We start from the raw sequence: 24,025 nt of genomic DNA, 5'->3' as shown, positions 1-24,025 counted from the left end.
GGGTGGTGTCATCTGCATATCTGAGGTTATTTATATTTCTCCCGGCAATCTTGATTCCAGCTTGTGCTTCTTCCAGCCCAGCGTTTCTCATGATGTACTCTGCATATAAGTTAAATAAGCAGAGTGACAATATACAGCCTTGACGTACTCCTTTTCCTATTTGGAACCAGTCTGTTGTTCCATGTCCAGTTCTAATTATTGCTTCCTGATCTGCATATAGGTTTCTGAAGAGGCAGCTCAGATGGTCTGGTATTCCCTTCTCTTTTGGAATTTTCCACAGTTTATTGTGTTAGCTGACCCCAAATTGGCCTCCCTGAAACTTTTATATGTTGGATATACAAGGCTTCCCAGGTGGCTCAGTGGTAAAGAATCTGCCTGCCAAGTAGGAGACAAGGGTTTGATTTCAAGATTGGGGGATGATCTCCTGGAGAAGGAAATGGCAACCCACTCCAGTATTCTTGCCTGGGAAATCCCACAGACAGAGGAGCCTGGCGGGCTATAGTCCATGGGGTTGCAAAGAGTCGAACATGACTAAGTGACTAAACAAACAACAAAAAATACCAAGTGAGGGCTGTGGACCCAGCAGAGGCAAGAAGCAGCAAAGCGATGAACACGCATCAGAGCGGGGCCCAGGGCTGACCCTGGGCTCACAGAGACTTCTGTACCCTGCCCGCTCAGGGGCTGCTATTGTCCCAATCCCCTGAGGCAAGACTGTGCAGCTTCCTCCCGTCCCATGTGCCCTGGTGACAGACCCCAGCCCCTGAGGTGGCCTCCACAGGTCTGTCTCTTCAAACAGAAGGAGCCTAACTGCCTGGCAATGTGTCTATGAATTTATGGGAAGTGCCTCCTTTCTCCTAGTCTCCAGCTGCCGGGGTCCAGCCCCGGTGCATCCAGGGAATTCGAAGCGTGGATGGAGTCGGTGTCCTAGGAATTAATTGATTAATTAACGATATGGAGGGAGATTAGAAAAGGGTAGTGTAGTAGGAAATATTAGTGGAGAAAAAGAGGCTTAATAACTTGGTTTATGTGGAAAACCAATAAAACTCCAAGACAAGGAGTTTGCACCATCTACGTAGGCCACTGGCGCCCACTTGAATAATGGAGGGTGCCCCACCTTGGGCTCTCTCTCGCATGGGTCTTAGAAGCCAGGGCAAGTAAGTAGACATTTCGAGCCTCCATGCTCCAGATGGGAATTCAGCCTGAAAAGAAGAGAACGAGAAAAGACCACACGGGGGAAACCAGTCTTTTCAGGAACTGGTCCGTTTCTTTATTTTCCAAATCCACTTTTATACTTTTAGTTATACATAGAGATAAATGCAATGGCAACCCACTCCAGTACTCTTGCCTGGAAAATCCCATTGATGGAGTAGCCTGGAAGGCTGCAGTCCATGGGGTCGCTGAGGGTCAGACACGACTGAGCGACTTCACTTTCACTTTTCATTTTCCTGCATTGGAGAAGGAAATGGCAACCTACTCCAGTGTTCTTGCCTGGAGAATCCCAGGGACAGGGGAGCCTGATGGCCTGCCGTCTATGGGGTCGCACAGAGTCGACACAACTGAAGTGACTCAGCAGCAGCAGCAGAGATAAATGTGTTCTCAGCATATCTTTGTTCTTACAAGGGTCTTACATTTGTTTTACAATATCTTCTGGTCTGGAGACTGATTAACATTTTATGGCCCCACCTTTCTTTCTATTGATAAAGGTTAATTGATCAGAAAACTTGTTCCCCTTAAGATCTATTTAGTCTTAAGATAGTGCTAAAGTTACATTTTTACATAGCGAAGGACACAGTGATTTATAACAAAGAAAGAGGAGTACAGTGATCTATAACAAAAGAGAAAATTCTTTAACTCAAAAAGTCTAGTATTGCTAACATCAAAACTACTATATTTCCTTTTCTACATTCCAATTACATTGATTAACATACTCCCAGGTGCCTAAGGATATGGAGGCCTGGTGGCAGTCATTGACTCAACAATGAGAAAAGCCCTATGCTAATTAAGACTTAGTAAACAATCATGTACTAGTAGCAAGAGTGTGGATAATCCTGTCACACAAGCTAGTCTGCCAGCAGAGAGGTTTGACCTGAGACACCCTTGTCACGCCCAGATTTATTATCTGGAGTCCTAAGTTAACTCCTTTACAGAGAGAGGGGGTGGGGGATGGCCCCCCCATAAAGTCAGAGGTGTAGGTGAGAGCATAAAACAGTAAAGTAGGCAGACTCTGGTTTTGGGGGTAGATGCTCGGGAACAGGGGGTCTCCTGAGGCTCAATCCTGCCTTTGTATATGCCAAGTCTCCTTCCTCATGACCTTTGCCACAGGCGGAGTTCCTCACGCTGGCTCCCGGCATCCAGCTTTTACTAGTTGTGGTTAGGTGTCAGAATGAGTGCCTTTCAGTTCAGTTCAGTCACCCAGTCATGTCCGACTCTGTGACCCCAAGGATGGCAGCACACCAGGCTTCCCTGTCCATCACCAACTCCCAGAGTTTACTCAGACTCATGTCCATCGCGTTAGTGAGGCCAGCCCACCATCTCATCCTCTGTCATCTCCTTCTCCTCCAGCCTTCATTCACTCTTTCCCAGCATCAGGGTCTTTTCTAATGAGTCAGTTCTTAGCATCAGGTGGCCAAAGTATTGGAGCTTCAGCTTTAGCATCATTCCTTCCAAAGAAATCCCAGGGCTGATCTCCTTCAGAATGGAATGGTTGGATCTCCTTGCAGTCCAAGGGACTCTCAAGAGTCTTCTCCAACACCACAGTTCAAAAGCATCAATTCTTCAGCACTCAGGTTTCTTTATAGTCCAACTCTCACATCCATACACGACTACTGGAAAAATCATAGCTTTGACTAGACGGACCTTTGTTGGCAAAGTAACGTATCTGCTTTTTAATATGCTGTCTAGGTTGTCATAGCTTTTCTTCCAATGAGCAAGTGTGTTTTAATTTCATGGCTGTAGTCACCATCTGCAATGATTTTGGAGCCCCCGCAAAAAAAGTCTGTCACTGTTTCCATTGTTTCTCCATCTATTTGCCATGAAGTGATGGGACCAGATGCCATGATCTTAGTTTTCTGAATGTTGAGTGTCTTTATCTCCAAAAAATAAGTCTTAGGGGAAGTGTGGTGTGGAAGTTACTCACTTCCAGGGTGACGTGCCCCTCCCCTCCCTTGGGGACATTTGGCGATGTCTGGTGGGGAGTGTGGCTCAGATCATGAACTCCTTATTGCCAAATTCAGACTTAAATTGAAGAAAGTAGGGAAAACCGCTAGACCATTCAGGTATGACCTAAATCAAATCCCTTATGATTATACAGTGGAAGTGAGAAATAGATTTAAGGGTCTAGATCTGATAGATAGAGTGCCTGATGAACTATGGAATGAGGTTCGTGACATTGTACAGGAGACAGGGATCAAGACCATCCCTATGGAAAAGAAATGCAAAAAAGCAAAATGGCTGTCTGGGGAGGCCTTACAAATAGTTGTGAAAAGAAGAGAAGCGAAAAGCAAAGGAGAAAAGGAAAGATATAAGTATCTGAATGCAGAGTTCCAAAGAATAGCAAGAAGAGATAAGAAAGCCTTCTTCAGCGATCAATGCAAAGAAATAGAGGAAAACAACAGAATGGGAAAGACTAGAGATCTCTTTAAGAAAATTAGAGATACCAAGGGAACACTTCATGCAAAGATGGGCTCGATAAAGGACAGAAATGGTATGGACCTAACAGAAGCAGAAGATATTAAGAAGAGGTGGCAAGAATACACAGAAGAACTGTATGAAAAAGATCTTCACTACCCAGATAATCATGATGATGTGATCACTAATCTAGAGCCAGACATCTTGGAATGTGAAGTCAAGTGGGCCTTAGAAAGCATCACTATGAACAAAGCTAGTGGAGGTGATGGAATTCCAGTTGAGCTGTTTCAAATCCTGAAAGATGATGCTGTGAAAGTGTTGCACTCAATATGCCAGCAAGTTTGGATAACTCAGCAGAGGCCACAGGACTGGAAAAGGTCAGTTTTCGTTCCAATTCCAAAGAAAGGCAATGCCAAAGAATGCTCAAACTACTGCACAATTGCACTCATCTCACCTTCTAGTAAAGTAATGCTCAAAATTCTTCAAGCCAGGCTTCAGCAATACGTGAACCGTGAACTCCCTGATGTTCAAGCTGGTTTTAGAAAAGGCAGAGGAACCAGAGATCAAATTGCCAACATCCGCTGGATCATGGAAAAAGCAAGAGAGTTCCAGAAAAACATCTATTTCTGCTTTATTGACTATGACAAAGCCTTTGTGTGGATCACAAGAAACTGTGGAAAATTCTGAAAGAGAAATCTGTATGCAGGTCAGAAGCAACAGTTAGAACTGGACATGGAACAACACACTGGTTCCAAATAGGAAAAGGATTCCGTCAAGGCTGTATATTGTCACCCTGCTTATTTAACTTATATGCAGATACATCATGAGAAACGCTGGACTGGAAGAAACACAAGCTGCAATCAAGATAGCCGGGAGAAAGATCAATAACCTCAGATATGCAGATGACACCACCCTTATGGCAGAAAGTGAAGAGGAGCTAAAAAGCCTCTTGATGAAAGTGAAAGAGGAGAGTGAAAAAGTTGGCTTAAAGCTCAACATTCAGAAAACGAAGATCATGGCATCTGGTCCCATCACTTCATGGGAAATAGATGGGGAAACAGTAGAAACAGTGTCAGACTTTATTTTTTTGGGCTCCAAAATCACTGCAGATGGTGATTGCAGCCATGAAATTAAAAGACGCTTGTTCCTTGGAAGAAAAGTTATGACCAACCTAGATAGTATATTCAAAAGCAGAGACATTACTTTGCCGATTAAGGTCCGCCTAGTCAAGGCTATGGTTTTTCCTGTGGTCATGCATGGATGTGAGAGTTGGACTGTGAAGAAGGCTGAGCACTGAAGAATTGATGCGTTTGAACTGTGGTGTTGGAGAAGACTCTTGAAGGTCCATTGGACTGCAAGGAGATCCAACCAGTCCATTCTGAAGGAGATCAACCCTGGGATTTCTTTGGAAGGAATAATGCTAAAGCTGAAACTCCAGTACTTTGGTTCCCTCATGCGAAGAGTTGACTCATTAGAAAAGACTCTGATGCTGGGAGAGATTGGGGGCAGGAGGAGAAGGGGACGACCGAGGATGAGATGGCTGGATGGCATCATGGACTCGATGGACGTGAGTCTGAGTGAACTCCGGGAGATGGTGATGGTCAGGGAGGCCTGGTGTGCTGCGATTCATGGGGTCGCAAAGAGTCGGACACGACTGAGCGACTGAAGTGAACTGGTGGGGAGTGTGCTGGCATCTGGTGGGCAGAGGCCAGGGGCACTGTTGGATACCCTACAGTGCACAGACAGCCCCCCACGAAGAGTGATTTGGCCCCTGATGTCGACAGTGCCAAGGTCAAGAACTGACCCCATGGTGAGCAGCCCTTATCTCTATTTTTAATTCCAGAAGAGTTAATTCCTCAGGTTAGCTCCTGCAAATGAAGGCTTGCATGTGCCAGGCCTGCTGTTGCTTTGTTCTAGTCCATCCACAGCTGTGACAGGGACAGGGTAAAAGGACAAAGTAGGTGATTAAGTAGTTAATCCCACTAGGGGATTGTAAGTAGAGAAAATATGGGAGACCCTGTAAGTTGATGATTACTCCAGAAAATAGGTTGCTTCACTACAGAACCAAGCAGGCTGGCTTAGCACCAAAACCATGTAGGAGAAGCACAAGGTACGCCCCCCAACCGTAAAACAGCGGTGGCATGAGAGCCACATCTTGCCCAGTGAGCTTAGTAAGTTAGTAATCCCTAGGACATGCTCTCTGCACACAGAGAAAATGAAAATTTGTGCGCCTAGCTTTACCATGAAGAAACAAGAAAACTCCTTTTCATCAGGAGGAGCTGATGATGAAAGCATGCCATCTACTCAAGAAAGACAGAGAAGGTCTTCTCCCTCTCCCCACTTTCCTTAGTTTATAAAACTGGAGCCCAGTAAGTTCTTGGGGCACAGAACTTCTCGCCTGCCTGCTTGTAAACCTCACATGCATCTTGTTCTAATAAATCACTTATCTATCACTTTGCCCCTCACTGAATTCTTTTCTGCACTGAGACATAAAGAACTGTTTGTATTAGAGCTCTTTGAAGCCCCCAGAAACGACACCCAATGGTCTCAGCTGGACAGGATGGATTCCTGGTGACAAACTGGAAAAAACACAGGAGGACCGGAGGAAATCGGAGGAGACCCAGCCCTGCTGTTGATGGAGCCCTGCTGACACCGGACATTGGGGCCAAGGCTGACCACACCTGCCAGGTCCAAGGCTTGGGCTCTCCTATCCCAAGGGTCAACTGTCAGATCTGGAAACAGGACCTGGCCCTAAAAGCCAGGAGTGAAGGAATCACCCAGGAGGAGGGGTTCTGAGATGCTCACGGCAGCTTCTATATCAGTGAACCTTTGAAGCATCCGAGGCTAAGACAGAAACATGAAGAATTACGTGGTTTTGTCAGATCACCAAATTGATTACAACTGACATTTGCTCAGGGTAGACGTGCAGCCAGGGTTATTTATTTGTCTTTTTAATAAGAATTTTTTAAAAGAATGCATTTAAGGATTCTCTTATTTACCTTCAGGGTCATTGACTTTTTTTTGTTACAAATTTTATTTAATCTTCAGAGTGAATTTTATTTTTAAGATGACATCTCTTTATTTTAATTTTTTTGGCTATGCCATGGGACACATGGAATCTTTGTTCCCTGACCACGAACTGAACCGGTGACCCTTGCATTGGGAAAAGCTCCAGGGAAGTCGCCTTTTGTAAAAAATCTTTTTGGCTCCACTGCACTCAACATGTAAGATCTGGAATCTTAGTCCCGTGACTAGGGATTGAACCAATGTCCTTGGCAGTGGAAGCTCGGAGTCTTAACCACTGGACCACCAGGGAAGTCCCCATAGCCAGAATGATTTATCTCAAGTGGGTCTTCTCATCTTCACAAGGACCCCATGAGGTTGATGTTACTATTCTCTTGTTTGTACAGATGGAGAAGGGAGACCAGGTTAAGTCCTTAGACAAGGTCGTATGGTGGGTGGGCAGTGGGGCTGGGGGTGCCCCAGACTCCAAGATCAAGATCCAAGATCACACCACAAGGGCGATCATTCTAAATACTTAATCCTAAATCGTTCTCCCAGCAATCCCTGCAGGAAATCATCGCATGGCCTTTTGTCCACACATGTGGCAATGCAAGCTCTGGCTTGTGCATCTGCCTCTTCTGGAAGCTGGGGCTTTCGTCTTATTCCTCTCGGGTCCTCCAGGCCCGAGTGGAGCCTGACACACTTCAGCACATTTAGGCAGTCCAGCCCCAGAGCCTGCTCTCAGCCACTACGTACACTGAATGCTCTTTTAAAATAACTGAAGTGAGACAAACCACTTCTGGGGATGTGCTCAACATGAAGTATGAAAATTCAACTTGCATCCCGTGCACTAAAGCCTGATTCCACACAGTGCAGAGGATGGCCTTGGCCTTGGCCCTGCCCCCTCTCCTTCTCAGGGGCCCCGAAAGCGTGTCCCCCTGTCACTCCTCCTGGTGCCCCCCTGCTCTGCACACCAGGTGGAAGTGAGGCATGTGAGATGCTGAGGTCCCCGCTGGGGAGCTGAGATTCAGGTGGAGCAGGCTCAGGGGAGCCCCTGAGGGGGACCCCCTCTGACCTCTCAGGCAGGCACCTCCTCACTCTTGACCTTCCTACCCACATGAGCAGCTGCCTGTCATTGCTCGAGCCCCTGCAGGGTGAAGCTTTGGCTGTGAGTCATTTCCTCGGCAGCGAGGGAAGCAGGAAGAAGCCGATGGAGGGAGGAGCAGGCGTGTCAGAGCCAAGTCTCACAGGGACAGAGCGGCCCAGGACCGTGCAGGTTGCAGAGCTGCTGAGGGATGACCGAGATGACGGCCAGGAGCACTGACCGGCACTGCTGTGGTGTCCGGCCGGGTGCCAGCTCAGGGGCGACCCACCTGTCCCCAGGTCTGCTCCGTCCGTGTAGGCAAAGTGACCCAGCCGGTCCCCTTGGCCTCAGCCTGTCCATCCGCCTCATCCAGTCCCCTGGCCTCAGCTAGCCCATCTGGCCTCAAGGCTGCTTATCTTCTAGGCTGGCCCAGGCTCACCCTGTCCCTTGGTTCCCTACCTTCTTTGTTAGTGACATCCTTGCCCACGCGGGGGAGGCCTCTACCCACCTCCTTTGGGGACACTCCTGCAGTCTCCAGCTCAGCGGCCTTCCTCATCACTGTCTGAACCTTTTCCTCCTGCTCTGCATGGAGAACCCTCGAGAAGCCTCCCACACCATCCTGTCTCCTAGGAAGAAGGGCTAACACGCTCACCTCACTGGACACCTATGACGTGCCAGGTGCAGAGGCGCGCTCTCTGAATCTGCACACCCACACCACGCCCAAGGCTCCCTTCTGCCCATTCTACAGATGAGGAGACTGAGGCTCAGAAATGCTGTTTTGTCCAAGACCACATATTTAGGAAACGAAAGACAAAGATATTTAAACCTCATTCCTTCCGACTCCACGGCCCACAGTACATACCAGCTCTCCTTGAGGGGGTCCCCCTTGATCAGTGCATTGAGCCTAAGGCCCAGCACATGTTCTTAACGTGTGGCTGAGGGAAGACCATGAGCCTTCACAGCTGGGGTAGAACCACTTCAGCCCAGCCCAGTGATGGTGGAACGCTGGGAGCTGAGGGGAAAGGAGACTGTGCCTGGACTCTACCTGCCGGGGCTGTTCCCCACGCCGTGTAGGTTTCCCAGAAAGGAAGCTGGCAGGGCGGGGGGTGGGGGTGTTGTTTGAGGTGGTGGGGTGGTGGGGTGAGACCACAGATTTGCATCACAAAGGCTCTCCTTCTGCTGAAGTGAAGGCTTCGAGGCCAGCTCGCTGCCTTGCAGAATGCTTCTAGGCCTCCAGATCGCTGGATCTCCATGGAAATTAGTCCGCCAGAGAAAGAAGCTATTTTAAGGACATGCGATGAGAGACCCTGTAGGCTGGGATAGAGAAGCTAGCTGTGGGGGAGAGGTTTTCTGAATGACTCACTCATTTCCCTCTTATGGGGTAGGGAAAAAAAAATGGCATGGAGAAAGAAGGGCAGCCCAGGGAGGAGGAGCGGCACAGCCGACCCCGACACTGGGCCCCACGGCCGCCATATTGCGGGCGGAGACGCCGGGCACGCCGCTGAGGGAGAGAGGCCTTCAGGATCTCAACACTTCCTGTGGCCCTCAGATCCGCTCTTCCAACCAGCTTTCCTATCACGCAATGAAGCAAAAAGTTGCTTCTTTAAAAAAAAAAGTGACTGCGGCTGCTTCTGTAACCCCAGGAACACAGAATTCACCTTAGGGGCAGGGGACGCCTTTGTGAGGAAAGCTTGTTTAATCCACCTCCTTGGTTAGGGAGCTTGGTGAAGAAGAGCTAAAACCACAGAGGTAAATCACTTCAGGTGATAAAGAGTTGGGAATCTCTGGGTTTCCCTTTCATCCTGCTATTTATTGAACAGGGACTCTGGGAGGCCCAGGGTGGGAAGCAAGCAGACATGGGGGGGGGGGGGCGAAATCTGGCCCCAGGAGATGATGGTGGACCCAAGCCTGGGAGAAAGGAGCTCAGGGACCCCGAAGGGTGGGTACAGGGCTGAGCAGCTGAAAGAACAGAAGTGAAAGCCTTTAACTTTAGAGTTTCCAGTTTCAGGCATCAGAGAGGGCTCCACTGTCTGTCAGCTTACAGTCAAAGTCTTGTTTGGTGCAGAGGCAACTGGTATTGGAGCTTGGGGCAGTGGTGGGGGAACACTGAGCCTGCTCAGGGTGCCGGAACTCAGGCCACAGCTGCTCCTAGAGTCACTTCTGGGAGGCCTCAGAAATGGTGAGGTGGACGTCCATTCCAGGTAGGGTGGGTCCAGGCAGCACCCATGCTGGCCCTCTGAGCTGGGCACTGCTCCCTGACCCATGAATGGTGCAAACTGCTCCTGCAGGTGGGAGCCTGTGACCTGGCAGATTGTTTACATGTGTTTACTGTCTCTGGAGCTCAGCAATGAACACTTACGAAAGCCAGGAGGAACTGGTGGCTGCAGAGCATCCCTGGAGTCCCCAAAGACATGTGCCATCTCCAGCGAATCCTGGTCCTTCTTGTTCAGTCGCTCAGTCATGTCCAACTCTTTGCGACCCCGTGGACTGTAGCCAGCCAGGCTCCTCTGTCCATGGGATTCTCCAGGCAAGAATACTGGAGTGGGTTGCTGTGCCCTCCTCCAGGGGATCTTCCCAACCCAGGGATTAAACTTGCATCTCCTGCATTGGCAGGAGGATTTTTTTTTTTTTTAACCACTGAGCCACCAGGGAAGTCTCCTGGTCCTTGGCCAACTTCAAACTCTTTCTACAGAGTCCCCTCTGTCAGGACAATGCTGGCCCATCTCCACTGCAAACCTCCATAACCACCCCTCCCTGGGCAGCTGCTCAGCAGCTCCGACAGCCTAGAAGCCTGTCTGTGGCTGAACGTCAGGAAAAAATGCCACACAGATGGGAGCTGAGAAAAGCACAATTTATTGGTCACGCAGACTGACACACGTGGGGATATGAGATGCGTACCCATCCTCCTGAACTCACACACACTTCTGGATTTGGTTTCCTACATTAATTTCGTTACATCAAAAAGCAACAGACACACAAAAATGTCACAGTCCATTCTCCTAGTAACCAAGGAAGCAGGGCCAAATGCCATAGAGTTCAGAAATAAAAGACTGCTTTGAGGGCTAGGAACCAAGAGGCCCGCCCTCCCCAGCAGCCAAGTGGGAAAGCTGGTTTTCTGCAGCAACTAAGGAAGAGCAAAGACTTTTCCATCAGCTCGATGAGATAAGGCTCAGGGCATGGCTCATTCCATGGCCTAGCGGTGCCTGCCCACCTGGAGGAGGGCATGGGAGACTTGGTACAAGCCTGGAATCGCCAGTCTGGGCTGAAGCCAAATCTCTTTACTGGAGAGCAGGAATTGATTTTCCTTCTACTTCTGACTGAAGAACTCGGGTGACCCAGAGAGATCCCTGTTCACACAGGCTCAGCTGGATCCCAGTGGCTTTTGCTATAGCAGTTTGCATCACTGAAGCTAGACAAGGCCAGGTTCACTGTACCCTAGATTAACCACACACTCAGAGCTTCTTAAAGGCCAAGCCCTTCCTCACTCCAGGAGGGCACTGGCCTTAATTTTTAATGCTTTGTCCAAACCACTCAGGACATACTGTTTTCAACTGGAGGGGGGTGGGGCGGTCTGGGAATGTGGTTTTAGTTGACTGAAGACTCAACTTGTAATGTTCATAAAGCACTTAGCACAGTACCTGGCAGGTGCTGAGTGCTCCACACATGTAGCCATTATTATTATTAATATTATTATTACTTGTATCTCCACCCAGGAATCAGCACTCTAGTTCCTTTCTTCAAAATGCAAGCCGGAACAAGGCTCTTGGGTCCCAAGTACCAAGATCAAGCTGGGGGCCCAGGTGTGCGGGTTGTTGGGTGCCCATCCGGTGTGCTGCTTCTTCCAGCTTCAGCACTGACAGTAAGGTTTCACAGCCAGTGCCCCTTGCTGACCACACAGAAGCTAGGCCCTCTTGGGAAAAACACGAAGCCCTGTGCAGGAAGCTGGGTAGGAGGAGTGAACAGGGGTCCTGGGAAAGGGTCCTAGTGGCTTCGTGTTGCTCCTCTGGGCTCCTGTCTCACTGGCGGCTCACCAGGGGCTTCACTGCAGGACAAGAACAGAAGATTCAGCACTGCATCATTGCCAGGCCACAACTAACTCAAGGTCCCCATGTCTTTGCATGCCCCAAGCTAGAGTAGGCTTCCTCTGACAGTGTTGAAGAGGGCTAGCACACTGTTCTCAGAACTTACATATAATCTATTACGTTTGTATATATGTTATATGCATACACAGTAACATATATATGAAATAATAGGTAATAGATAATACATACTTTACATGTAAATTGTAACATACAATAATGATATATAACAAAATTTAGTCCTCCCTATAAACCTATGAGGCAGGTTTCCTGATTGCTCATCCACTGACTGATGAGCAAACTGAGGCCCAAGGCCCAGAGTCAGAGACTGGGGTAGGGGAGAGAGCTGGGATTCAAACCCAGGACAGTCTGGCTCCAGAATCTGCTCTTAACCATTATTATTTTTTCTTTTGCTGAAAAAGAAATCTGTTTTATAGGAAGGAAGGGGACATTGAGTATGAAGTCTCTAAAACGCTAGGAAATTTTAAAGAACTAACACTAAGGATGATGATGAAATAGAAATGATCTGGGCTGTTTTATATTTATGAAGCCTTATTCTTCTGTGGTGTTGGAGAAGACTCGAGAGTCCCTTGGACTGCAAGGAGATCCAACCAGTCTATCCCGGAAATCAGTCCCGAATATTCACTGGAAGGACTGATGCTGAAGCTGAAACTCCAATACTTTGGCCACCTGATGCAAAGAACTGACTCACTGGAAAATACCTTGATGCTGGGAAAGATTGAAGGCAGGAGGAGAAGGGAATGACAGAGGGTGAAATGGTTCGATGGCATCACAAACTCGATGGAGATGAATCTGAGCAAGCTCCAGGAGTTGGTGATGCACAGGGAAGCCTGGCATGCTGCAGTCCAAGGGGTCGCAAAGAGTCAGACAGGACTGAGCGACTGAACTGATTCTTACGGGCCTGACATAGAGGACCCAGTTTACCCACAGCCCCTCCTTTAACCCTTCAACTGTAGGAGCAGGGATTTTGGGGTACAGGCTGGGTTCGAATCCTGTCTTCACCTCCTTTCTCCTTTGCAGTGCCCAGGGCAGGGCTTCTCGGAACCCACTCCTGGATAGCGTTGGCCTATCACATACATGGCCGTGGATGAGAGCCCATACGCACCAGAGCACGGTTCCTAGCCTGGCGGGTTGTAGCAGACGCATGCACACACAGGCACCCTCCGACTACGCAGGCACTGCCCGCGCAGGTGCACCGAGCATACTCCCGACATGGCCGGGTATCACTCACACGCACGCACGTGCACCTGTAGTGCACACCCGCGCATGCGCACCCGCCTGCCCACACGCCCGGAGCGCACCTGCATGGCGGTCCGGCTGAGCGGCGCGTCCTCCGGCCGGTGCTTGGCGTGGTGAGGCAGCTCGGCGTTGTCGCGGTAGTCGCGGCCCTTGGAGTGCTGCAGGTGCAGGACGGCCGGGCTCTTGACCGGGAGGGGCGGCCGCTGCCCCTGGGCGGGCAGGGGCTGCTGGCTGAGTTCCGACCTGGAAGGCTTGATGGGCCTCTTGACCGGCACCGGGACCGGGACCTGAGAGCCAGCCGGGGCCTTGGGCTTCCCTTGGCTCTTGTCCCCGCCCGGCGGGCGGCCCTCGGAGGTGGAGCAGGTGAAGGAGCGGACCCGGGGCGTGGGGCTGAGGAAGGGGGCGGGCGGGGGCGCCGGCTTGCCGGTCCCCTTGCTGCCCTCTGCTTCCTGGAGTTTGGAGAGCAGGATGCTGGGTGATACGATGCCCGGGTCCGGGCAGGGCGGGGGCTCCTTCCTCAGCATCTTTGGGGACTCCTGCTCTTTCCTGGGAGCCGGCTTCGGGAATGCGCTCACAGACCCGTACAGGGGGTTCTCGAACATCTCGGGCTTGGTCAGCTGCGGCTCCTCGGAAGGCAAAGGTTCCCCCACACTCTTCGCCACATCGCTGGGCCTGGAGCGTGAGAAAGAAGACGCACAGGGAAGAAACACAGATCGGGAATGACTGCTGAATGCCTGCGGAGTTTCCTTTCGGGCTGATAAAGACCTTTCGAACTAGGTCGAGGTGGTGGTTGCCTTAACACAGTGAAGGCACTCAATGCCACCTAGTTGTTCATTGGAAAAATGTTAGGCTTCATTTTATGTTATGTGAATTCCACTGTGATTAAAGAGACAAAAGAAGGAACTGTTACTCTTGCGTTGATGGTCTCACAGGTAACCTCCACTCTTTCCTTGGACATTTTCCACCATAGAAACTGTCCACACCAGAGCATCACGAAGCAAAGGGGACTAGTGAATTCTCCTCTGAGCCACAGAGGAACAGAAGCCTGTGCTACTGGAGGGTCCCAAGTTCAGAAGCTCAGTTTAAAAGAAGCATGGAAGGCCCCTAAGCGTGAGACACTGCCCCTGGTGCAGGCGGTGGACGTGAACCAGACGAAATCGGTGCTCACGGGACCCACAGTCCCTATTAACAGTGTTCTTTCCTCTGCATAAAGCCCTCTCCCCGGAGAGCTCCTGGTGAGTGTGGCTTCCTTTGTGCCCTCATTCAGAGTGAGAGGGAAACAATGGTGTTCATGATGAAAATTAGAAGCCACCTAGAGATGCGCCAGGAAACAAGCCAGTAGTGAGAAAAGAGGGCTATCTGATTTATGGACCGAGAAGGAGGTCCACGCTGTCCCCAGGGTAGGTAAGAGCTTCCTTTGTTTGTGTTTCCTGATTTACTTCTGTTCTTGCTGGAGGTGGTTTCCTGCTGAGCGAACTAGGAGAACCAGGAATGGGGCCACATTTTGCTTTCTGGCCAGGGGGGTGTTCTGTGTTCTTCAAAAATGAGGAAGCTGTTGAGAACAAAATGTGGGTCCCCTTGGAAAACACACTGAACTGGTTAGGCCGTGACGCCTCATACTGATGGAGCGTGTGCTGCAATGCTGCTCAGAAGTTTCTGAACAGCCACAGCTAATGGACTCTTTAGGGAGGAGGAGTGGGCAGAGGACAGAGGCGAGATGCCATCCTCTCAATGGGGCCAATGAGACAAGATGTGGGGTTTCAGGACACAGAGAATTGGGCTGTCGCTCATTACTCTTTGGAAAGACCTGGAAGCAGTTGCCTAAGCAGAAGGCCGCCCCTCCCCTCTGGGCCATCCTCGGCATCTGCTCTGGACCCCCAAAGACCTCTGCTCTGAGTTAGCCCGGGGAGGAAGGGGCAGAAGGGGAAAGCAGCGTTGGGTGAAACTTCACCCGAAGTTTCGGATGAAGAGGCCAGAAGGAGGAAAGAAAGGTGCATGGCCTGCCACCTGAAGCTCGCTCTCAGTGATGAGATAGGAAGGATCCTGCTTGCAGAGAATTAGGGGCAGGGCCAGGAAGCCGACCCTGGATGCAAGCATTTTGTGGATTGCAAAGGTGGGCAGGCAAGGCAAGCTTCCCTCAAGGAGGGGTTTCTGTCGCTGTCAGAGAGGGGGAGGTTTGGTGGGGGAAGGGAGACTGGGGAAGACCGCTTTTAAAAAGTCTTATTTCCTTGATGGGAACTCACAAGGAACCAACTCGTATAGTAGCCACCGCTGTGGAATCAGCCAGCCCATCCCCAGGGTACAGAGTGGGTTCCTGGGGCTAAATGACTTCACTCCTCAGATCTGGAGTCTGTTCTTTTCTAAAGGAGCAAAGCACCAAGCAAGGTCTGAGAAGAGCTCTCTTTCACTCTTTTTTTCTTTTTTTTCTGTTTAAACTTTTTATTTTGTAATGGGATATAGCTGATGAACAATGCTGTGATAGTTTCAGGTGGAGAGCAAAGGGACTTAGCTATACATACATACATATCCATTCTCCCTGAAACCCCTTTCCCAACCAGGCTGCTACATAACATTGAGCAGAGTTCCCTGTGCTCTATTGTAGGTCCTTTTGGTTATCCATTTTGAGTGTAGTAGTGTGTTCATGTCCATCTCAAATTCTCTAACTGTCCCTTCCCTCTGGCAACCATAAGTTCATTTTCTAAATCTGTAAGTCTCAAGGAAAGCCCCCTTTCTAACCACATGACTTCAGTCCAGGGTGACCAGTCGTCCTGGTTTGCCCAGGACTTAAGGTGTTTCCTGGGATGTGGGATTCCTGGTACAAAAGAAGGGGACAGTGTTGGGCAAACTGGGACATCTGGTCACTCTGCTTGGTTGTGCAGTGTCAGGACTGGGACACCCCCTTTCCTGGAACCTTCTCTCAGGCCGAGTGGGGGCTCAGGAGCAGCAGAGGACTGCAGGCAGGCATGGGAGGCCCCAGCTTCTTGCCTCCAGTCACCTCTTTGCTGAGAAGTAAGCTGAGCACCCACCCAACCCTATATCTACGATGTCCCCTTTCTGAAGCTGTCACCAGTAAAACAGGAGGGAACTGCTGGCCACCGTGTTCCCAGCCGTGTGCTTGAACTTGAACTTGTGCTGTGTTTAGGTTAGCACAAAGAGACATTTGCTTTGGGAACTTAACAACATTTCACTTGAACAATCCCCCTGTTCTCTGTGGTTGCTTCTAACTCTGTTTCCCGGGGTTGCCAAAGAGAGGACCTTTGCCAAAGAGGCACCTCAGGACCCACCATACGGTGGCTTTTGTTTTCATTTTTCCCGGAGAGGAAGCTAGGCTGCTTCTCCTTCTGGGTTCCTTATGGAAAGACCAGAGTCCATGATGTTATCAACAAAGTCTGAAAACTAGAGGTATAGAGACAAGGCTGAGCCTGCCCTGTCCGCTCCCATCCTCCTTCCTTCTGTCCCTTCCATCTTTCCATTCATCTGCCTAGTTTTTTCTTTTTTTTTTTTAAGAGAACAAAACTTAAGAGAGTTATAAACTGCCCTTCAAGCCAGAGGAAACTCCAGCCAGGCCGGGTGAGAGTGTTGGGAGTGGCAGGAGATGAGGGGAAACATGTTCTATAGCACGCTCTTCCCTGACTCTGAATTCACAACAGAAAATGCCAAGAGGAACATGGGACCTCAAGAAAGGGGAAGACAGACCCAGAGTGGTCCCCCCGAAGCCATCATAAATGGTACCAGCAGCCCCCAAAGGAAGCCTATGCTGACGATACTTTGTGCATCTTCAGTGATTGTTAATTAAGGTCTGCACTTTTAATTTCCGACACCCTGTGGTTACGGGAAACCTGGAGGGCTCTGGAGCCTGGCAAACGTGTGGGTTTGCTTGGTTAAGGCAGCGGCTGTGTGGGCTCCTCCCAGGCTCCCAGCCTCTGGGCACGTGCTGCCTGGACCAATTCTAGATGCAGGCCAGCCTTCTCTAACCGCTGGGTTTTTCCCGAAGTTTCATGGCCAAACCCCCTCCTCCCTCTGTGGGCTGACTGCGCTCCTCCTCTTGGGAATTCCCCGTCCCAGCTGCTTCTTGTTCAACTTGGTCTCAACAGGACAGAAGGGAAAGTTGCACCTGAGAACAGGAACCACCGTGGCTGAGAAGAGACCGAGGAACTGGGAGCTGGGGAGGGACTCCTACATGGAGATTCCCATCTCTGTTCTGCAGGGCCCTCCCGGGAGTGGGAGGTTGACAGGCATTTACTGCTTATAGAACCGTATTTTTCAATGAAGGTTGTTTTTACAGGACCGTGCTTTTCTTTGGCAGTATGTTTAAATTCTTTTTCTCCATGTTTTAAAAAAAACCTTTCAAGGGACTTCCTTGGGAGTCCAGTGGCCAAGACTCCACACTCCCCGTATGGGGAGCTGAGGTTCGATCCCAGGTCAGGGAAATAGATCCCACTAAGTTTGCATGCCACAACCAAAGATCCAGTGTGCCGCAACTAAGACCTGGCACAGCCAAATAAATGAATATTTAAAAAACGAACCTTTGCAATTTACACCAATAGGGTAGCAACTGGAGATTCCACCTGCATTTCTCAAGAACCTCTGTGTTCTAGGCCCTAAGGGTGAGTCAGTGACCAAAGTGGGACACACAAAGTGGGCCTTCTGTTCGAGGCCCAGGCTTCCTGGCAGTGAAAAGCCAGGGAAGGGCGAGGTCATGGTGAAAAGGACACTCACCTTGACTGAGTGAGGCAGGGTCCCCGGGTTGCTGTTGACGATGTAAACTTCTTGGGTGATACGGGTGGTTGGGAGGGTGGCGTCGGGGGGCTGTCTCCCCTTCCAGGCCCCAGGGCGGAGTCCTTGAGTGGTGGGTCGTAGCTCCAGGCGGTGGGCTGCTGGTCGGGGGACAGGGTCTGCTTCAAGTGCCCGAAGTTCCCCACCCCCATGTAGCTGGGGTTGATGATTTCTGTGATGCCAGAGCCACTGCATGGAGGGGCCCTGTGGGGGGAAGGGGGGACACACAGTCACATCTCATGACTCCTCCGGGGCAGCACTGGTCTGAGGACAGTGTCCTTTGATGTCCCTCGGGGCTCCTCAGGCTCACCCCAACCCCAGTGACTTTTCCCCTTAGAACAGGCTGGGGCTTTAGCTCTGGAGCCACATCTGCTAATGTCCTTGGTCCTCAGGAAACACGACACCCATCCCGTGGGATCATCTCTGTAGTTGCTTCCTCCTGGAGCGGGCGTCTTTCTAGTAGGCTGTGCCTTCCCGAGGCAGGCACTGCACTTAACGTGCCCTGGTTTCTCCAGAACCTGACATGTGGAGGTGCTCAGTGTTGGCTGAACTGAACCTTGCAATGCAGAAGAGTCTCCCTGGCCTTGTCACATTCACATCAAGCTCCCCTGAGCCTGGGGTTTGCGGTCAGAAGCCTCGGAGCTGGAAGCAGGACAGGCCTCTCGTGGCTGGCGCTTTCTTTCCCTGTGAGTCCTTGCTGTCTCTCTCTTCTACTTCCCCACTCCCCATCCTGGGTCTGTAAAGCCAGGCTATTTTGCAGTGAAGTCCTGGCTCTTACCCCCACCCCGGGCCCCCGATGTACCTGTTGGCAGGCTCCCACTGCTTCATGGGGTCATGGCTGGTAAGGCTTTTCAGGGGCTTGGGTCCACTGGATTCATCCCGCTCCGTCTTCACGAAGTCTGCAAGAAAGGGGCCGGGAAAGATCGTGTGAGGGGGCAGCCCCCAGGGTTTGGGCCAGGATGGCTCAGAGGTGTCCACTGGCAGGCTGAAGCTGGAGAGTGAATACTGGCTGCCTGAGGGCAGATTCTGAGACGTGTGTGTTCAGTGGTCGATCAGTTATGCCTGCACAGCTCCAGGGCTGGGAGAGTGGGCACGTATGACCCAGAGTTGTCATTTCCTGCAACGTCTCCAACTTGGTGGTGTCAGCAAGGGACAACGCAGGCAGCTATTTTTTGGCAAATCTGAATAAAAGAAATACAACAAGGTAGTGCTGCAAGAGTACTCAGTGCCCAAAGCCAGCCTGTTCACAAGCTTAATGGGGAACTGGGACCCCACCTTCATAACTGACTCTGGTTGTGGCTGCAGGGGTACCAGGTCCCCCTCAGGTCCAGATCCTGCAAGAGAAAGCAGCTTCCAAAGGCAGAGCCAGGAGGCATACACACGGGAGGCAGCACCCTCGATGCCCAGAGCCTTCCACGGCCAAGGGCTGCCAGGCTGTCCACATGCACGAGTCCTGCTGTCTTGCTGCTCATGTGAGCGGCAGGACCCCATCACGTTTACAAACTTACAGATGCTTAGCAGGGGCTGAACCTGCACTTTCACCTTGGACCAGCCACTTGGCTCAGTTTGTGACCTTCAGCCAATCATTTAACCTCTCTGTGCCTTAGTTTCCCTATCTACCAACCAAGGACAAGACCTGGCTCTCGGAGCTATTGTGACAGAGAAATGAGGTGGCATTTAATAGATGATTGTTTCATGCATCAGGTATAAAATGAAAGCCTGACTCATTTTAGACACTGTTATTTGAGCACTTTTGAGGAAGAATTAAAGCGAAGAGGAAAAGGAAAAAAATGATCTATTGTCTGAGAAGGAAGACAGACTTAACATATTTTGAGTAGCTGTGTGCCTCTCAAATCATTTATTATTTCAAGCAGGGAGGTTTTAATGGGATGGCTACTACTGAGAAGGACACGTGTTAATTTCCAGGTTTCAAAAAATGTATGCAGGGTTCAGAGAAAATTATAAATTCGCATCTTCCTTGTGTTCTCTTTACGTTACTAGGTCTCTTGACCACATTTCAATAGTCTCACAGTGAAGCTGTGACAGTTCTCATCTCAGAGATGCAACGTCTGAGCTTACCTAATGCAGCAGCCCCCAGCCTTTTTGGCACTAGGGACCGGTTTCATGGAAGATAGTTTTTCTACAGACTGGAGTGGGGGGCGGGTGGTGGTTTCAAGATGAATCAGGTACACACTTACTGTGCACTTTATTTCTAATAATAATACCTCAGATCATCACGCATTAGGTCCCAGAAGTTGGGGACCCCTGGCCTAATGGAAATCAGCAGAGTCTTCTTTGGGGACTGGTAGGGAATGACTCGCTGATGCTGGCATTTCACATGGGCCGAGCAAACACCCATGATGCGCATTTGGTCCCAAGCTTGTCTGCACTGGTGTCATTTCTGAGCCACAAAAAATGCATCCTCCTGATGGCCATCCCAGAGAAGGCAATGGCACCCACTCTAGTACTCTTGCCTGGAAAATCCACAGATGGAGGAGCCTGGTGGCCTGCAGTCCATGGGGTCACTAAGAGAGTCGGACACGGCTAAAGCAACTTAGCAGCAGCAGATGGCCAGCCAAAGTAAGCAAGTGGCAAATAGGGGGAGAGAAAGATTGAGTTCAAGTTCAAAGAGGTGCTAGGGGACTCTGCCCGGCAAGAGAAGACCACGGAGGATGGCTGGGACTAGGATCAGGAAGGGCCAGAGAAATGTGCTCAGGATGAGAGCGGGGCTTCCAGGTGCATATGGTGCGTGGAGGTGATACCAGAGGTGCAGAAGCCCAGGGTGGGTACCAGGAGGGCAAGCTGTAGACACGTGCAAGGGCGTATGTGTATATATGAGTGCGCACCACTTGGCCACAGGAAGAACAGGAACCACGTGGGAAATTCTAATCTCAATTGCAGCCGTGGTGTCAATCTCCCTCGCCCCTCAGCCAGGAAAGAGACTGTGAGTAATCGGCAGGTCTGTGTGCAACCCTGGTCCTCCTGGTGGAGGTGTTCACAGGGAGTGACAAGGCCTGGAAGGCTCACGGGAGAGCAGAGGACCTGGGAAACCCACACTCATCACCTCCTTAGAGATGTGAATTGACTGGGATCGGGGAAGGGTGATCTGAGGCTGTGGACTGTTGCGGTTCCATAGGGAAATTCTTGAACCTACAGAGAGTTGGGCCAGATTGTCTCTGAGGCCCCCTCCAAGGCTGGGTTTTCATCTTGAGGCCTCAGCAGACAGAATATTCCACGCCTGTTTCCTGCCCAGCGGCGCTGAGGAGGGAGCAGAGGAGGGGGTGTGTCCACTTACCGTACAGCTTCTCCCTCATCTTGCCCTGGGAGGTCTGCAGCTTAATGTCTCCCCGGAAGTGACCAGTCATCTCTCCGTGGTGGGTGAGAGGTGTGTAGATGGGGAGCTGAGTTTCCGTGGCTTCTAACCGTAGAGCAATGCAGCCCTCGCCTGGGGAGGTGAGGGGAAGAGTAGTCAGGTCAAGACCCCCTCATTTCACCGGAGAAACACCATGCATTTGTCCTGGAGACTTAGCCCCCCTCCCAGAGCTGCAGTGGCCAAGGCAGGGATTATGGGACTAACCCTTCAGAACAACTCATCACCAGTTTGAGGAAAACAGCTCAAACCTTCAGTGAACTCCTCGCAGATTAGTGGATGCAAGAAATTAAATCATAGAAAACCCAGCAGAAAACCAGAATTAAATACTAATCTGATTGCTGGAGAGAAGGATAACCTCCCAAGGTTTGAAGCAGTGTGAGAAATGACAAAACAAGACTGACAGATAAGAGGATATAAGAGTTTAAAACTTCTGCATAGAGGAATTTAAAAAAAAAATGGGAAGAGGACTGACTGAGGCCATTCGCTGCAGCCAGCTTCAGAGAGGGTATTTTATCTGAATGCCTCAGAAATCCAATCTCCAGCAGAGTAATGGGCAGACTACCCCACAGACATTTTCTACAAAAAGAAATGTAGCTGGTTAATTTCATTACTCTAAATGGAAACCAGTTCAGTCTTCTGAGTCATCAAAAATGCAAATTAAGGCAGCACTTAAGGGACTCCCTCACAGACACGAAACTAGCAAAAGAAGTAACAGTGCTAGTAAGGATCTGGGAAGACCTGTACACTTGGACATGAGAAGGTCAACAAGGCAAGATGGAGCCTTCACAGCTATCAGTTTGATGACGAGGGCCAAGAATCACAAACACATGTACACATTGCTTTAGCCAGGAAACATGGGAGCTTGTCTGAAAGAGATGATCTGAAAGAATAAATGTAGCTAAAGGAGATTGAAAAATGTCCACAAAGAAGAAAAGGCAACCCTCGTCCACTCTTGATGGGAATGTAAGTAGGTGTAGCCACTATAGAAAACAGTATGGCATTTCCATACCAAAAAAAAAAAAAAAAAACTAAAAATAGAATTGCTGTATGTTCCAGCAATCTCATTCCTGCTTATACATCTGGAGAAAAGGAGAAAACTCTAATTCAAAAAGATACATTCACCTCTGTGTTCATAGAAGCACTGTTTACAATAGCCATGACATAGAAGCAACCTAAATGTCCATTAACAGATGAATGTGGTGTACATACACAATGGAATATTAGCTGTAAGAAAAAGAAATAATGCCGTTTGAGGCAACAGGGATGGACCTAGAGCTTTTCATACAGAATGAAGTAAGTCAGACAGAGACTGATACCATACGCTTTCACTTATATATGGAATCTAAAGGATTGTTCAGCATATTTACAGAACGGAAACAGACTTGCAGACATAGAAAACAAACTCAGGCTTACCCAAGTGGAAAGGAAGCACGGTGGAGGGATAAAGTAGGAGTCTGGGATTAGCAGATAAAACCACTACATACAAAATAAATAGCAGAGTCCTACTGTACAACACAGGGAGATATAGTCAATATCCTATAATAAATCATAATGGAAAACAAAATGACACAATATATACTATATATCTCCATCAACTTGCTGCACACCAGAAAGTAACACATTGTAAACCAACTGTAGTTTAATAAAAAATAAAAACGTCCACAAAGAGCTCCATTTGAGCATTATTGATAATGCTAACAAAAATAACTGGCTGAGCCTCAACAGTGGTAGTAAGGAATAGTTTTAACAATGAGGATATAAAGAGATTGAAAGATGACCAAAAAATGAAGATATAGTAAGTTCATGGAATATTATGAAACCATTAGAAGCAAACATCATGAAGGCTGGGTTGGAGGATCATGGAAAATGTGTCTTATCTAATACTAGGAGAGGAAAGCAGGCGATAACGGGTGTCTCTGTGGTAATTATTCATGTAGAAATCTACGTGCCTATGGATGAACACTGGAGTGTGAAAGCGAATAAATATGAGACTGTTGAATGATTTTTTTCCTAGTTTGATGATGGGTCTTCCAGGTGGCGCTAGTGGTTAAGAATCCGCCTGCCAGTGCAGGAGATGTTAAGAGACGTGGGTTCGAACCCTGGGTGGGGAAGATCCCCTGGAGGGGGAAATGGCAACCCACTCCAGTATTCTTGCCTGGAGAATCCCATGGACGGAGAAGCCTGATGGGCTATAGTCCATGGGGTCGCAAAGAGTCGGACATGATTGAGTGTATGATGTGCTATTTGTCAGCATGAACACCAAGAGAAAGAAACAAACGAGGACCTCAGTGTTTGGAAGGAAGATGGAGCCTCAGACCCTCATGCCAGCAAACCTCCTGACACTCCGGCCCCATGTGGATTTTTCTTTGCTCCACCAGACTCCTTGGGCTCTACCTGCCCCTGCCCTGGCTCAGGGACCTCTATTCCAGTGCTGTGATGGGAGGGAGTGGAGGGCATGATTCTGGAGCTGTGCTATCTGGGTTCAAGTCCAAGGTCATGCAGCAGTGGCTGGATGACCCTGGACAAGTCACTTCATTTCCTCACCTCTGCAACGAGGGTGGTGATGGCACCTAGACCCCAGGGCTCTGGGTAGAGCCTGCAGAGTGAGTAACAGACACACGTGAGCACCGTTCCTGTCTGCAGCCTCTCTCTGCTTCCCGGCTTCCCCCGATCAGCATTAACCACCTGCAGATTCCTTTCCCTGGAAGCAGACGCCCGCCCTGGACCCCACTGCACGTGCTGGTGGGCCTCACGCCCTCCGCTTCCTCACCCCACTCACTCCCTCACTGCACACGGTTCTCCCAAGTTCAGAGATGATCCCAG

The 24,025-nt window shown here is 49.8% G+C and overlaps 1 protein-coding gene across 1 annotated transcript in view; it reads right to left on the bottom strand.

Moving 5' to 3' along the window:
- Window positions 1–10,546: 10,546 nt before the first annotated feature.
- Window positions 10,547–24,025, bottom strand: part of INPP5D (inositol polyphosphate-5-phosphatase D) — a 137,464-nt gene continuing 123,985 nt past the window's right edge. The window contains exons 23-27 of the mRNA XM_040231786.1: window positions 21,125–21,274; window positions 18,632–18,728; window positions 17,773–18,033; window positions 13,116–13,725; window positions 10,547–11,756 (exon numbers count right to left, since the gene is read on the bottom strand). Coding sequence (XP_040087720.1) covers window positions 11,754–11,756; window positions 13,116–13,725; window positions 17,773–18,033; window positions 18,632–18,728; window positions 21,125–21,274 — 1,121 coding nt within the window. The 3' untranslated portion in view covers window positions 10,547–11,753. The remainder of the gene's footprint in view (window positions 11,757–13,115; window positions 13,726–17,772; window positions 18,034–18,631; window positions 18,729–21,124; window positions 21,275–24,025) is intronic.

The sequence above is a fragment of the Oryx dammah genome, unplaced genomic scaffold, assembly GCF_014754425.2.
Source record: "Oryx dammah isolate SB20612 unplaced genomic scaffold, SCBI_Odam_1.1 HiC_scaffold_28, whole genome shotgun sequence".
NCBI classification, from domain to species: domain Eukaryota; kingdom Metazoa; phylum Chordata; class Mammalia; order Artiodactyla; family Bovidae; genus Oryx; species Oryx dammah.
Note: the sequence above shows the minus strand (reverse complement) of the source record. Positions and strands in the feature narration are given on the sequence as shown.